Source organism: Vigna angularis, chromosome 9, assembly GCF_016808095.1.
Source record: "Vigna angularis cultivar LongXiaoDou No.4 chromosome 9, ASM1680809v1, whole genome shotgun sequence".
Lineage (NCBI taxonomy): Eukaryota > Viridiplantae > Streptophyta > Magnoliopsida > Fabales > Fabaceae > Vigna > Vigna angularis.
In genome coordinates, this window is record NC_068978.1 from 18,371,000 (window position 1) to 18,387,235 (window position 16,236).

A 16,236-nucleotide genomic window follows, 5' to 3' on the forward strand; every position below is an offset into this window, starting at 1 on the left:
AAGTAATATAAATATCTTCATATATAAATAACTACTACATAAATATCACGAATAATAAAAGTATAATTATCATGAATACTGACAATAAGTACTTAAATAACATAATATAATAGTGTATTTTTACATATCTTCATACATAATATAAATATCATGAATCACCTAAGTCAACATAAGATGTTGTTATGTCCATCAACTGTTCAAATGCGTGCATCCTACTAGTATAAATAGATGACCACGCTCGTGCCTCAGGATAACAGTGGGTTGAGGACATGATATTCACCGTGGGCAACGGACAACATTCTTGTAGCTTAACCTACATTATACAAATAACAAAATATAATTGAGTGATAAGTAATTTTAAAATGAATTCATAACAAAATGCACTTACCTGCACAAAATGACATCCATGAACATGTCCTATACAAATTAAGCGATGTTGAGTGATATCAGAAGGTGGTGTGGAACGTAGTGGAAAGATAGTATAACTTTGAGAGTATGACAAACACACTAAGATAACGTTATATCGGTTAGCAATTGCATAACCAATGTCTGGTAATGTCATCCACTTGCTCTTGTTAGCCTGTTATGAATAAAAGTTGTTAGAAAAAACCATGTAATAAAGAAACTACATAAAACGGGAAACACTTACCGCGGACAGTGACTGCACCAACAAAGAGGTCCTCAGTTCTTCTAGTCTATCATAGCCTCCTACTAGGCTTGCATATTCATCACGCCATGAACTGAGTTCTTTGTACAACTCATTCCTCACAACGGGCCATGAATCTTCTCCGAGTCCTAACAACGCAGCAATGCATCTATACCCACAGTGACCATCAGCCACAACATCAACAACGTCCACAATGAAGGGGTGAGTAGTAGAATGAAACTGGTCTATCATTGGAACTCTCCTTTTATTTATTGCTTTTGGCTTTGATTGTAATTTACTTCTCACAGATGAATATTCTATGGTTGAATGAAAGGCATCCACATACTCAAATAAATAAAATAACATTACAACATACCTATTTGTGGTTGTGTTCCCTAAATGCATTACTTTGTTCGTCCAGAACTTTACAAAGTATGTGCTGTACGGAATAATCCAATTCTGATTAACATATTCAAAGAACAAAGGCCATGATCTGCTTGCGTATTCAAAACCATTCACATACTCAGCAAACAAGCTTTCATCAGCACAATCCATCACATTTTCCCATGCATCCATCAACACTTCCCAAACCTCAGTAGAATGAACTAACATTTTGCATTTAGCTTTAACATTTTTAAGGATGTGGAACCGACATAACATCTGATATGACTCAGGGAATACACTTGATATGGCATTCATCAAAGCCAAGTCTCGGTCAGTCACAATAACTTTAGGACCACCCTCAGATGTTAAAAATAAACCTTTCAGCTTTTCCAAAGCCCATGTGAAATTACTCTGCCTTTCAGTAGACAAGAAAGCAAATGCTGCTGAGAAGGTTAACCCTGTAGACGTCATACCCACAATCTCAAGCAACGGAAGTCTATATCTATTTGTTTTATATGTGTAATCCATCATAAATACAACATTAAATGAGTTTAACAATTTCACCGCATCAGGATGTGTCCAAAACAAGTCAGTAACAACCTTTGAATCATCAGCACACCTACTCCAGTGAATGTACTTATCCCGATCCAACAACATCATAAGTTGTTGTAGTTCAGTTATGGACCCTCTTAATGATCGTTTATACGCATGCCTTGCGTTGTAGATTTGTTTAATCGTTGTGACATTTCGATCATTATTTTGTTTGAGTGTTAATAAAATATTTGCAGGTGTAACTTTACTCTTTGTCATATCAACCAGTAATGACTTTTCACTCGTATTTAACCTGCCAGCATAAGGGTGACCCACTAAAGTTTCAGCTAACTCATGGTTGTGATGTCCACACATCACCTTCAACACCCATCCGGCCCCATCTGAACATGGTTTACCCTTTAATCTAAACGGACATTCACATTTACGAGTGCCGTATACACTAGCCACTGCATCAGCTTTGTATTTCCTATATTTTCCCCCTCTTTCACATCCAAGTATGCATACGTTTTTCTTCCCCGTACACCAGTAGCTATGTCAGATCTTACTATTACCACAACAAATCCTAAATCAAAAGCCATCCCTCTTACCTATTGAATTAAGTGCTCCAGTGAATGAAATATTTCATTTGTATTAAATCTATTTGTTAAATCTCTCTCTACAACTTTGCTAATTGATGAAGACAAATCAGATTTCAAACTACAACCAATCTGAGAATCCATATGAAGATATTCATCCATTTTAAATAATAATCACCTACAAAATTATAATGACCCTTATTAACATAATTAATAATTAATCAAACAAATATAAAAATATTAATATAATTAAATTATATATTTGATATAAATAGAGTAATAAATAATTTTTTATATAATTATCAAATTATTAAAGAATTAAAGATACAAAAATCATCTATAACAAATTCATATTTTAACAAAATTATTACGTTTAAAAACTAACCATATATAACATTTAAAATTATAAATTTAAATATAAATTACTGTAAATAAAATAAACAAATAAAATAAAAACGAAACGTAAAAGGAACACTACCTCTAGACGGATGACATCCTTCAACGGATGTCAACATCCGTTTAAGGCAAAACGGATGTCGACATCCGTTTCGCCTTAAACGGATGTTGACATCCGTTGAAGGATGTCATCCGTCCAAAGGCAGTGTTCCTTTTAGGTTTCATTTTTATTTTACTACGTTTTGCGGCTCATGCAAGGCTTGTATATTGAAAGGATTATTGGAAGTATGGGAAGGGTTTAGGGTTTAGAATTATAGGAAGGATTATGACTACGTACCTGGAAAGGAACCACGACAAGGACACTACACCATAAACGCACTGTACCACGTATTGCACCGAGAACAAGAGGAAGATTGCTTGATAATTCTTTTCACGATCACCAAGCTTTGCAGAAAAATATTTTACTCATACAAGGAACTACGTAGGTTATCAGTGAAATATGTTATAAATGAATAAAATTAAAAAACAATAATTTTAAAAATAAAATTTTACTGAGCGGCAAAATAGTAAAGGAAAAGTGGAGGAAGAGGCAAAAAAGTAAAGGGGAGGTGGAGGAAGAGATGTGTGGGGGTGGAGGGAGCAACTCCCCAAAGATGCACATGCAACAACCTAGTTTCCAGCAGCAGCGACCCAAAGGCAATTTTAGTGGCCTAATCACTAGCATCAGCACCAGCATCAATTCTCTTCAGCCCAATAAGATCCAAATCTAAAAAAATGAATTAATGGGTTAAAATGCAAATAAAAAAAATATGAGATTAAAACCTAATTAAAAAAACATTTTTATTGAAAGAAATTCAGAAAAATACTAATTTCCTAATTATTAACAAAGACTAAAAATTACATCTAAAAACCTATTTTTAACTAAAACTCTATAAAACTAAAGAATTAAGAGAAAAACATAAAACTAATCTAATTCTAAGAAATTAAAAACTAAAGAAATCTAAGAAATGATTTTTAACAAAGAAAAATATGTAAATCTAGAGTGTTATCATATTCCCATTAGACAACTTCCCTCCTAGGTAGGGAAAAGAAAGAGAAGAAAAACAAACAAAAGAAAAAAAACAAAACCAATTTACAAACCAGAAAACACCTAGACAAATCCTACTATATTACTAAAAATCCTGAAAATTTAAAGCTAACAAAACATAATTAAGACAATCAAGCATGTTTAAGAATTACTAAAAAAAGGTAACTATGCAACAGAATTTGAAAGAACCAACTACTAGATTCAACTTGACCTCACAGGTAAGTGTCTGCACTCAACTCATGTGCTTTTGGGATTGGTATTTTCAGCACTCAACACACCAGGCTAAGCAACATTACCATAAGTTTGTACATAATCTAATCTCCACTGCTAAACATATGCACACTCAAGATCATCAAGACTTTGCTAGACTTGTAATGAAAAGGATAATGGAATAGGCTAGATGGATAGAAAACATAAGCTGGAATGGATTAGAGAAATGTGAAAGACAGAAGAAAATATTGGAACTCAGTGAATGCATTTCAATTTGGCTTGGTCAGACCCTTTTTTCTTTCTGGTTTTCTTTCTTTGCACTCTCTTTTTCTGTTCAAGTCTTTTTTCTCAACTCAATTTTCTATTTTTCTCATTCTTTTTCTTTTGCCAAATCTTTTCTTTCTTTTCAGACCAGATTTTTCATAGCCATCTTTCTTTTCTTTTTCAACTCTGACCATACTCTGACCATTTATTTTTCTTGCACTCACTAAATTCTTGCATTCTCCTCTACTTTTCACAATACTCTAAGGCCTTGTTCACTTGAGTGGATTTGAGGGAGAGTAATTGAGGGGATTTGAGAGGATTTGAAAATAAATTTTTTTGTTGTTTATTTGAGTCAATTTGGAGGTAAGTGAGAATGAATTTGGAAGTAAAGTTTGTGAGAATTAGTATAGGATTTGATTGACGTGACAAATTAAAAAAATTTACTTCCAAATCCAATCTCATTTACCTCCAAATTCACTCAAATAATCAACAAAAAAATTTATTTTCAAATCCTCTCAGATCCCCTCAATTACTCTCCCTCAAATCCACTCAAGTGAACAAGGCCTAAGGGATGGTGTATTTTGTTTTCAGATGGTTAGGGGCTTGTAAGGTGATATGAACACAAGGAATAGGCTAAGGCTCAAATAAGGGTACAATGGAAAAGAACTGGGTGGATAGGCTATTGGGCTAGGAGGCTTAAAGACAAGAAGGCCTGAATCACATAAAAAATGTATCACAGTTCAACTATATCAAAGAGAAAGTGCACAAGTTCTAGAATGTCACTAACCTAGGTATAAACTCACTACAAAGAATTAAAGCTCAAGACTCACTGGGTAATAATATTTGCCAAGTTGATTCCAGAGTTGATTTCTCAAAATTCTAAGCATTTCTACCTTACTTTAACTCGTCCTAATTAAGCTAGTTATCCTAAATTATGCATACAACTCAAAACTTTCAAATAAATCAGTAAAACAGCAAAATTAACCTAGGTTATTATGCTTGCAAAAAGGATTTTCAAAACTAAACGAAATAGAACCTAAAAACAAGGGAAGCTACTCCTAAAAACTAAGCAATGAGTTGAGTAATACTAGAAACAAAAACCTAAACCAAACTAAGACAGATTCAAATGAAAGGTATAAGAAGGAAAAAAAATAAAAGATAGCTTAAGAAAAAAAAAATGAAACAGGGACAATATAGGCAAAAGGACCTAAGAAACTCTTACTACAAACCAAAAAAAAACTTAAAAATCAAAGGTTCAGGACAAAATCTATTATGAAGACTAAAACAGGGAAATGAAATCAGAGGAGTGAAAGGAACCTACAATTATTTCTATCTACAACAACAACTGAAAGAATATAACCTAAAGCATCCTACAAACTATCTAAAACAGATTGAAAAGTAAAGAGTCTACAAAATTCCTAAACAGAATCTATAAGGGAAGAAAATCTAAAGCAAATGCATATGTAAAAAGGCTTCAAATAGAACTTGGAAATTTACCTAAAACAATGAAAATGGAACAAAAGCTAAAACAAAACTTAAAGCATCTAATGCGTGAAACAGAATCAGGGATAAAAGAAAAATTCTACAAGTAACTACGAATTCTAAAACAAACAAAGTCTAGTCTACAACCTAAAACAGATTATGAAAGCATAAAAAAAAACTAAGTATTTACAACCTGAAGCAAAACTGCAATCAACATAGAAAAAAAAAATTTACTCCTATTTTAGCTACAAATCACATACTAACAGATGCAAATTAAAGTAAAAACAACAATTAAAACTATACCTTCTCACCCACACACTTAAGAGGCACATTGTCCTCAATGTGTGAGAGAGTAAGGTTTCCTAAACAACTCAGATGGCACAGATATTTACAACACAGGAATAAAAATGAAAATAGCACCAGAATTGAAAATAAAAGCAACACAACTCAGAAATTGAAAGTACTCAGATTGTTCATTAGTAGAGAAAATAAGAAAAAGAAAAGCAAGAAAAGAAAGGAGAATCTTATTCATGGTGGCTCTTCCATAATTGGATCAGTGAGGTTCATAGTGCTGCCTTCTTCCCCTAGAGGTTGTCTTTCCTGGAAGATCTTCAATTGATGACCATTAACCTTAAATGTCTCTTCAGAATCTGATTTACCAATCTCTACTACACCATGAGGGAATAACTTTACCACTGTATATGGCCCTTCCCATTTTGATCTCAGTTTGCCTGCTATCAGCTTCATTCTGGAGTTATAGAGGAGTACTTTTTGTCCCACAGTGAACTCTTTCCTTGAGAGATTCATATCATGAAATCTCTTCACTCTCTCTTTATAAATCCTTGAGTTCTCATAAGCTTTTAAGTCTTATTTCATCCAACTCCTGCAGCTGTAATTTTCTCTGCCTCACAACTTCATTGTGATCCAGATTGCATCTCCTGACAGTCCAAAATGCTTTGTGTTCAATCTCTATTGGCAGATGGCATGGTTTACCAAAGATTACTCTGAATGGTGACATCCCAATGGGTGTGCGATAAGCTGTCCTCTGTGCCCAAAGTGCTTCATCCAGCTGCTGACTCCAGTTCTTCTTGTTGGGCTAGACTAACTTTTGGATCAATTTCTTCACTTCTCTGTTGAATACTTCTGCCTGCCCATTTGTTTGTGGGTGTTAAGGTGTGGATATCTTGTGCTTGACTCCATACTTTCTCAAAAGTCATGCAATAAGATGATTACAAAAATGTGTCCCCTGATCACTAATTATTGCCTTTGGCACCCCAAATCTGCAGAAAATGTTAGTCTTTAAAAATTGTGAGACTGTCCTTGCATCATTAGACTTAGTTGCCTTTGCTTCCACCCACCTGGACACATAATCAAAAGCCAAAAGAATGTAAGAGTATCCAGAAGAAACAGGTAGAGGTCCCATAAAATCAATGCCCCATACATCAAAAATCTCACAGAAAACCATATTCTGCAGAGGCATTTCATTTTTTCTTGTTATATTTTCCCCAGCTTTTTGACATGCCTCACAACTTTTTACAAAACTATAAGCATCTTTGAATAATGTAGGCCAAAAGAATCCACTATCCATCACCCTTCTAGTTGTCCTAGTTGGGACTCAGCCATTCTACATATCAACTGTTTTGCTTCAGCTGGAGTTTGACATATCAATGACCCTCCTGCAGCCACATCAACCATAATTCTATCTCTTTGCAGCAAGCCTTCATAAAAATAAACCATCAACAATGATTCCTGCAGCTGATGATTTGGACACTTGAGACATAAGTTGTTAAACCTATCCCAATAATCTGGCAGGCCCTCATTCTGATCCTGCTCAATGGTGTAGATCAACTTCCTAAAATAGGACACCTTAGAAGCTGGGAAAAATTTGTTGATGAATCATCCAGTGTCTGGCTTCACCTTGCAAAGACAGAGGAAAAGCTTTCATTCTCACTAATTCTTCTAGAACTCCAGCAGGCTTCAAAGATGAACAGATGAGGATGAATTCTCTGACATGCTGGTGTGGATATATCGAAAGTAAAATATATAAATAAACTAATGTAAATATAGTTTGTAATAATATTATGCACTAGTTAATTTTTTTTATTGAAATACTATTTATTCTATTTAATGTTAAAAGAAGATTGTACATAATATTATTAACTTTATATTTATTCATTTGATATAATTATGTTATTAGCTTTTGATAGTATTTTTGAATACTACTGTTGAGTTGTTACACTACTCTATTTAATCATTTATATATATATATATATATATATATATATATATATATATATATATAAACTAAATAGACAACATATTAACATTATAATTATGTTAATATTAGTTTTTAACTTTATTATTAATTGAACATATACAGAAAAATATAATTTTAAAGGCTAAATAATTAAACGTCCGTAAAAAAATGAAGTAATTTTTAAAAGAAAAAGTCTAGAAAATAAATTTCATTAATTTTTTAAAGTTAAAATTTGTTTAGATTTATTTAATAATAGTTAAAAAAAATTAGATTTATTTAATAATAAAAAATAATAATGTATATGTCCAAATAAAAAATTACGCATGGTTTTAAATACATCATTAGTAAGATTTCATATTAATATTATTATATTTCTTTTGAATAATATTTTATTTGATAACTTGGTAAACATTTATTTGATAAAAAAACCGTGTCGTTGCTGAGTCTGCAGATTCTATGTAGAAAAGATGCCACACAAGGAGACAGATGGCGAAATTTCAGGCTACATTTTCTTATAATTAGGATTTCCCTGCCTTCAGGATTAGCATGCACTTACTCTATCAACAAAACGCAGTGGTTTGATTTATCGAACGACTATCCATAAATTAAAATTCAAATACACAATTGAAGTGCGAATCATCTGATCTATATTAACGGTCATGATTCATCTAGTGCACGAAGATGTAACAGAGTAACCGCAGGGTCAATATCCTCTGCATGTTTGAGCCGCCACTTTGGCAGTGCTGTGTAATAATTATGATAGGTAGCTGAGTCAAGTCAAACCCGCAACCCTTGACCCATTTTTGATGTGCTTTTTTTTCCACGGTCAAAGGTCAACCTTTGGCTACTGAGTCAGAGGTAGTAGCTTCCAAAGACATGGGTGGTGTGCATGCCATAGCACACATAAATAAAGTGCATCACTTCCTCTCTTTTCTCTCTCCATTTTCAAACTCAACAACAACATCAAAAGCATCAACCTTCTTCATCACACCTCATTTCTTGAGCATGTCTTTCAGTTTCACTGACCTACTTTCTAACAGCAATAGCTTAACCCTGGATGATGATCCTTTTGGACTTGAATTTGCTAACACTTTCAAACAACTTCAACCTCTCCCTTCTTATTCTGAGTTCCCACCTGGTTTTGCTCCAACAACACAGTCATTGAACTCACCCCTCTTGTTTTCTTCTCAAAATGTAAGTTTTACCATCAGTTATCGTCATTATTGTACCTGATGAAAAAGTGTTTTTCCTTTGGGTATAGTAGTTCTGCCACCTGTTTATCGGTGACAGGATTGACTTTCATAAAAGTTATCTGTAGTTTTGTGCTAAAGTACTGTCGGAAGAATTCTCCTACACAATTTAATAAAAATAAATATGAAATCTGAGTTCCCTCTAAAGATAGCATGTAATAATAGTAATAACTAATGGTTCTTGTTATTGGTCAATGAAATGGTTTTTGTAACGGTATGGTGTTCTTGTTTTATATGTTGGTTTAGAATTTGAGGTGGTCTTTTGTATCACTCCAATGTTATGTTCTTTTGGAAAACTAACTGTGGGGTATTTTCGTTTTGTGTGTTTGGTTTGGTTCAGGTTCCTGCATCTTACTCAACTGAGTCATCTTCCAGCATGAACTTCAACATGAGAAACAGTTCAACTGTGGACCAGCTAGGAAACAATGAGGAAGAGAGAAACTACTCTGACTTCTCTTTCCTAACAAAAGCAAACCACGTGCCTCTCTTTCAATCTTCTACAAGCATGTTTCAAGTGGTAAGTTGTATTGTTTTTCTATATAAATTTGACTTAAAAGAACATAATTTGGGGTGTATTTCTTTTTCTGGTTATTTATTTGATGATTAAGGGGTGTGAGACCATTTCTTGTTCAATCTGTTTACCTTGACTTGCTTGGACCAATTTGTCTCATTAGCATATGCTATTTGTTTCATTACCATCTGCTATTTGTTTAATCTGCTGTCTTCTTTTAGTTCTTCACTTTTCTTGATTTATTTAATTTTGAATTTTGGTTGGTACAAGCTTGTTTGAACAATTCAAAACTTCGACTGCGGTATTCCAAGTTGACCGAATCAAACTTGAAAGTATATATGTCCGTGCATGTTCTCAGAAATTCTTACCTACTTTCAATATATATATCTCTTATTTTATGCCAATTGATATAAATTTTGTAGGTCATTTCTGTCTGCATAATAAAACGTTTCTGAAGATCACTTGGCTAAAATTAAATGCCATTGAACTTACTTAACACATAAGAACTTATCAGCAAGTTTCCAAGTTGTTGATTCTTTGGAATGGAATATGTTACTCTTGGATTTACTTAATTATGTTTTCTAATCTTTGTTCCACTTGAACAACAGGAGCCACTAAAGAAACAGGACACAATGATATTCAATGAAGCTGCAAAGCGAACAGATTTCTCATCTGAGAGGACAGAAACAAAATCTGAATATCCAACAACTCAGGGCTTCTCCACAGAAGTTGTCTCAATCAAACCTGAAATACAAAGCAATTCTACTTCTGGTTCTGTTCAGTTTAACTCCAATAATGCTTTTAAGTGCATTAGAGAACAAAGGAGATCAGAAGATGGGTACAATTGGAGGAAATATGGAGAGAAACAAGTGAAAGGAAGTGAGAATCCACGCAGTTATTACAAGTGCACTTATCCAAATTGTCCAACAAAGAAGAAAGTTGAGAGATCTTTGGAGGGACATGTTACTGAAATAGTATACAGGGGAAGTCACAATCATCCTAAGCCACATAATAGAAAAAATGGCTCTCAATCAATGCATCAAACTTCTTCATCCTGCACCATCTCTGGGATTTCAGATCAGTCTATGGGAGAGGAAGACTTTGAGCAAACATCACAAACTAGTTGCTCTGGAGGTGTTGATGATGATGACTTTGGTCATGAGGCCAAAAGATGGTAAGATAAGCAAATGACAGATACATCACTCAAATAACCTTGTATTATGGGAAAGAAACTACATGATGAGCTTGATTTCAGTGTGACTAATTATGATTATGATTCTCATTTTCCAGGAAAGGAGAGAATGAAAATGATGACTATTCTAATTCCTCAGCTGGAAGTAGAACTGTTAAGGAACCTAGAGTTGTGGTTCAAACCACAAGTGAAATTGACATACTTGATGATGGATATAGGTGGAGGAAATATGGACAGAAAGTGGTCAAAGGAAACCCAAACCCAAGGTATTTCCATTTTTCTGATGGTACTAGAAGAATTTAACTGTCATACAATGTTATTGTAAACATTTTTATTATGAAGGCCAATAAACATATCATATCTGATGATCAGTCATACTATCTTGGGCATTTCAATCATGATTATTCTGCCAAGTGAATTTGAAATAGAACTGAAGAAAACAAGCAACACCCTTTTGCTATATGCCTTTCTTAGTGTTGCAATTCATCATTACCACCCCATAAGGTCATGACTTACTCAAAACATTCTTTCTGCAGGAGTTACTACAAATGCGTTGCCCCAGGTTGTCCAGTGAGAAAACATGTTGAGAGAGCTGCAAATGACATGAAAGCTGTGCTAACAACCTATGAAGGGAAACATAACCATGATGTTCCTTTAGGACGAGGAAATGCAAGCTATAACAGAGCTTCTCTAAACAACAACACAAGCAATGTAACAGCACCTGCCCCAATAAGGCCTTCAGCAGTGAATAATTATTCTAACTCAGCAAATTTCATCAATTCACTCCCAGACACAAAGCTCTCAGCATCTGCAAGTCAAGAAGCTGTTCCGATGGACATGTTGCTGAGCCCTGGAAGCCTAGGATTTTCGTCTAATGACTCATTCCTTCAGTCTTTTTTTTCTAAGAACTTCTAAATTTGGAAGTGGAACACTTGAACCTTACACGTGATAATATCACTGATATAGTGTTTTTGTATAGCATATAGGAATATAATAAGAAAATCATGGGAATCTACTAATTCAGTGTACTAAGATTAGAGACTAGAACTGCAGTAAAGCTTGACAAAAGTTAGGCCTTATTTCAACTTTAAATTTAGTAATAGGAGACACAGAAAACGTGTTGACTTTGAATTCCATTATTCTTTTGTTGCTTCTGTTTTATAACGAATAAAAGGTTTCTTTTGCTATGTCTCACTACATTCATTTACTTTTTAAAGTTTATGCTAGTCTTGGCAATTTCTAACCTGGTAAGCAAATGTCTACTGTTATTACGTCTCAGTGATTTTTGTGTGTTTCTATAACATTTCGATCAAAGTTCTATTTTTGTTCAAATTATGAAGTATTCAGTTACTTCTGATCTATTCAGTAATATGGCTATTGGAGTCCAAGAACGAAGAAAATTTGAGAAAGACCAATAAATTGAATCTGTACAGATTTTGTAGTGTCAAGTTTATGTGTAATTTTTTAATAATCCATTGATAAAAATTGTTCTCATGTTTACTCTTTTACGACTTTTCATCAATTGGCATGTGAGTCCATAATTCATCTCATGAATAATTTGTCAAACTCTAGAAGAAAAGCCAATATTATACTATTTTAACGATTATTATATTATTAGATGAACCTTGTATAAGTCCTACTAAATAATAAATGAAATTAAATAGATTAAAAAATGAGCCTTTCATTGAACATGTGGCCATTAAAGGTCAAAGTATAATAATAAAAATTATTAAAAAAAAGACAGTTCTAATGTTCATTTTTTTCAATCACTACAAAACTCCAAAATTAGGGAAAACTATCAACACCATCACCAGACTGTATACTGGGACAAAAGAAATTTGTATTACAATCTCATATATTATTACAACATTTGCAAACACTTAAGAAAGAGAGAATGATATAAACATAATAAACATTAGGGGCAAATATATACAAGAAAACTCACTACTTTTAACCTTAAAGCAATAAACAATAGGTTTGTTGGTCTTTTTCCATTTAGCTTTATCATTTCTATTCAGTGTAGCATTCACACTCACACTCGAATTACTAACACTTGCAACACTTGAATTACTAACCATTGCAACAAGTGCAAAGACTTTAAAATGAAAGCGGATTTTAAATTTCTTATACTCAATAGAAAGTTCTTTACTTATATTCAGTGATAGGAGAAAAATTTAACTATTAAGGGTGCTTATGTATAAGTTTGTATTGACAGTTTGTATCTTGATATGATAACTGATACTGCTATACACCAGAAGGCAAAACAGGAGAAGGCAATGGCTACAGCTGAAGAGTTTGTAAATATGTTGTCAGCAGTTTCCCTCATTCTATTTGTTATTAGCGAAAGATGTTGATGATAGCAAGATATATGCTACAACCTGAAACCAAACTGTTTTCTAGCATTTCATAATGAAGTAAAAGAACACTGAGAAACTTATTTTTAATTGCGAAACAAAATCATAGTATTATTATATTAGAAGCATCTTAAGTTTGTTATTTTTTGTGTAGTTTGATTAAGTTTTTGTAATGTGTTTTTAGTCCCACATTACTTAGTATTGTGAGATGATGTTCTTCACTTTGCTATATAAGAAAGCTTATGTAAGGTTTACAAATGCATCAAAACAAATACTTCTTAGTCTTGTTTATTTCTCTCTTCTCTCCTTTATTTCCCTTGTTCCCAACAATTGGTATCAAGAGCCATTTCTTAGTATGCTATGTGGTTGCAACTGCATTTGATCTTCCATATCAGAAAAGATTTGGTCAGAGTAAGTAAATTTTCTTAGTATGCTCTCTGGCCGCAGTTGCGTCTGATCTTCCACATCAGAAAAGATTTTTTTTTCTCTTGTTCTTAGGATCTCAGTTTAGAGAACTAGTGGGGGCTTTTCTTCAAAAGCAGTAGGAGCAATGGCAATGGACGAAGGCAAGATGAAGATTGAAAAGTTCGATGGTGTAGACTTTGGCTTTTGGAAGATGCAGATAAAAGATTATCTGTATCAGAAAAATATGTATCAACCACTCACAAGAAAGAAGCCAAAGAGTATGAAGGAGGAAGATTGGAATCTCCTTGATAGACAAGCCGTTGGAACCATTAGACTAACGTTATCCCGTAATGTTGCTTTCAACATTGCAAAAGAAAAGACAACAACAGGTCTAATGAAGACTCTTTCAAATATGTACGAGAAACCATCAACCTCAAACAAAGTTCACTTGATGAGGCTAATGTTCAATCTACGGATGTCTGAAGGTGCTTCGGTGGCACATCATCTCAATGAACTAAACACTATTACAACCAAGTTGAGTTCAATTGGGATTGAGTTCGATGAGGAAGTACGACCTTTAATACTTTTGTCTTCCCTCCCAGAAATTTGGAATGCTACGGTCACGGCTGTGAGTAGCTCATCGGGAAGCAATAAGTTAAGATTTGATGATGTTCAAAATTTGGTTCTCAGTGAAGAGATCCGGCGGAGAGAGTTGGGTGAACCCTCAACCTCTTCAGTATTGTATACAGAGTCAAGAGGAAGAAGTTCAACCAAAGAAAGTGGACGCGATAAATCAAACGAGACACGATCCAAGTCCAGAAATCATCGTAGTTCCCAAAACTCGAAGACGATCGAGTGTTGGAATTGTGGGAAGACCGGGCACTACAAAAACCAATGCAGGAGTGCACGGAAGAGTCAAGAAGCAAAGGGCGAAGCAAACGTTGCCTCTACCTTAGAAAAGGACGAGGTGTTGATATGCTCTCTTGAAAATAAAGAGGAGTCGTGGGTGTTAGACTCTGGAGCATCTTTTCATGCTACCTCACAAAAGGAAATATTCAAGAATTATGTTCCTGGAAATCTTGGTAAGGTTTACCTTGGTAATGAACAAACATGTGAGATTGTAGGAAAAGGTGCAGTAAAGATTAAGTTGAGCAGGTCTGTATGAGAACTGAAAAATGTCAAACATATTCCCGACCTGACGAAGAACTTAATCTCAGTGGGTCAACTAGCCAGTGAAGGCTACACGACAATCTTCCACGGTGATGATTGAAAGATTTCAAAAGGTGCGATGACAATTGCTCGAGGCAAAAAGAGTGGTACTCTTTACAAGACAGCAGGAGCATGTCATTTGATTGCAGTTGCAACAAATGAAAGTCCCTATGGCACCAAAGACTTGGGCATATGAGTGAGAAGGGGATGAAGGTCATGCACTCAAAAGGAAAACTACAAGGTCTTTAGTCAGTAAAAATTGACATGTGTGAAGACTGTATACTTGGAAAGCAGAAGAGAGTGAGCTTTCAGACAAGTAGAAGAACCCCAAAGAAAGAAAGGCTTGAGCTCATCCACTCCGATGTTTGGGGACCAACGACTGTCCCATCCGTTGGTGGGAAGCAATACTTCGTGACTTTTATTGATGATCACTCTAGAAAGGTATGGGTTTACTTTCTGAAACACGAGTTTGAAGTATTTGAAGCTTTCAAGATTTGGAAAGCTATGGTGGAGAATGAGACAGGATTGAAGATTAAGAAGCTAGATCCGACAATGGTGGTAAGTATGTAGACACCAGATTCAAGAAGTTTTGCTATGAGCACGGAATCAGAATGGAAAGAACCGTGCTAGGTACGCCTCAACACAATGGTGTAGCTGAGCGTATGAATCGAACGTTGACTGAAAGAGCCAGAAGCATGCGTGTACAGTCAGGCTTACCAAAACAGTTTTGGGCAAAAGCAGTCAACACAACAACTTACTTGATCAACCGAAGTCCATCGGTACCATTGGAGCACAAGATACTGGAAGAGGTATTGAGCGAAAAAGAGGTAAAACTCTCACATCTTAGAGTTTTCGGCTGTGTAGCATATGTGCATATCAGCGATCAAGTTAGAAACAAACTTGATCCAAAATCAAAGAAGTGTACTTTTCGTGGTTATGGTGAAGTTGAGTACCGTATATGGGATGATGAAAACAAAAAGATGATCCGCAGCAGAGATGTAATCTTCAATGAAAAAGTGATGTACAAGGACATGCATAATACTAACACCAGAAACTCAGAAACGAGTGGACCATTTTATGCAGAGGTGAAAGATATCCTAGAAAGTCCTATATTGAGGAATCCTCAGCCAGAGGAATAAATGAAGAAAACAATGAGCAATCAGAACCTCCTACTCCAACTCCTGTATTGAGAAGATCCTCTCGGCCCCATGTGCCTAACAGGAGATACATAGACTACATGTTACTGACTGATGGAGGGGAGCCTGAAGATTATATGGAAGCTTGTCAAACCACGGATGCCGACAAGTGGGAGCTTGCTATGAAAGACGAGATAAAGTCTTTGATCTCAAATCAGACATGGGAACTAGTTGAGTTACCTATGGGAAAGAAAGAACTTCACAACAAATGGGTGTATCGAGTGAAGGAAGACCATGATGGTTCCAAGCGATTGTAAGATCCTTGA

General features: G+C 34.7%; 2 protein-coding genes across 3 annotated transcripts; one reads left to right on the forward strand and one right to left on the reverse strand.

Annotated features, from left to right (window-relative positions):
• Positions 1–97: 97 nt before the first annotated feature.
• On the reverse strand, positions 98–7,572 carry LOC128194131 (protein FAR1-RELATED SEQUENCE 5-like). Of its 2 annotated transcripts, XM_052868949.1 has the most exons (5): positions 2,891–7,572; positions 1,023–2,335; positions 650–815; positions 389–580; positions 99–313 (listed from the first exon to the last, which is right to left on the reverse strand). In XM_052868949.1, exons 2-5 carry the CDS (start codon positions 1,934–1,936, stop codon positions 149–151), a joined length of 1,437 nt encoding a protein of 478 aa, XP_052724909.1. In that variant the 5' UTR covers positions 1,937–2,335; positions 2,891–7,572; the 3' UTR covers positions 99–148. The 2 variants fall into 2 exon arrangements, with proteins under 2 accessions (XP_052724908.1, XP_052724909.1); XM_052868948.1 differs by having other exon boundaries at positions 98–313; positions 650–2,335.
• Positions 7,573–8,775: 1,203 nt separating this feature from the next.
• Positions 8,776–11,997, forward strand: LOC108347033 (probable WRKY transcription factor 33). Its single transcript, XM_017586135.2, has 5 exons — positions 8,776–9,047; positions 9,444–9,620; positions 10,223–10,788; positions 10,905–11,072; positions 11,343–11,997. The coding sequence occupies exons 1-5, from the start codon at positions 8,859–8,861 to the stop codon at positions 11,719–11,721; spliced, it is 1,479 nt and encodes a 492-aa protein (XP_017441624.2). The 5' UTR covers positions 8,776–8,858; the 3' UTR covers positions 11,722–11,997.
• The last annotated feature ends 4,239 nt before the right edge of the window (positions 11,998–16,236 follow it).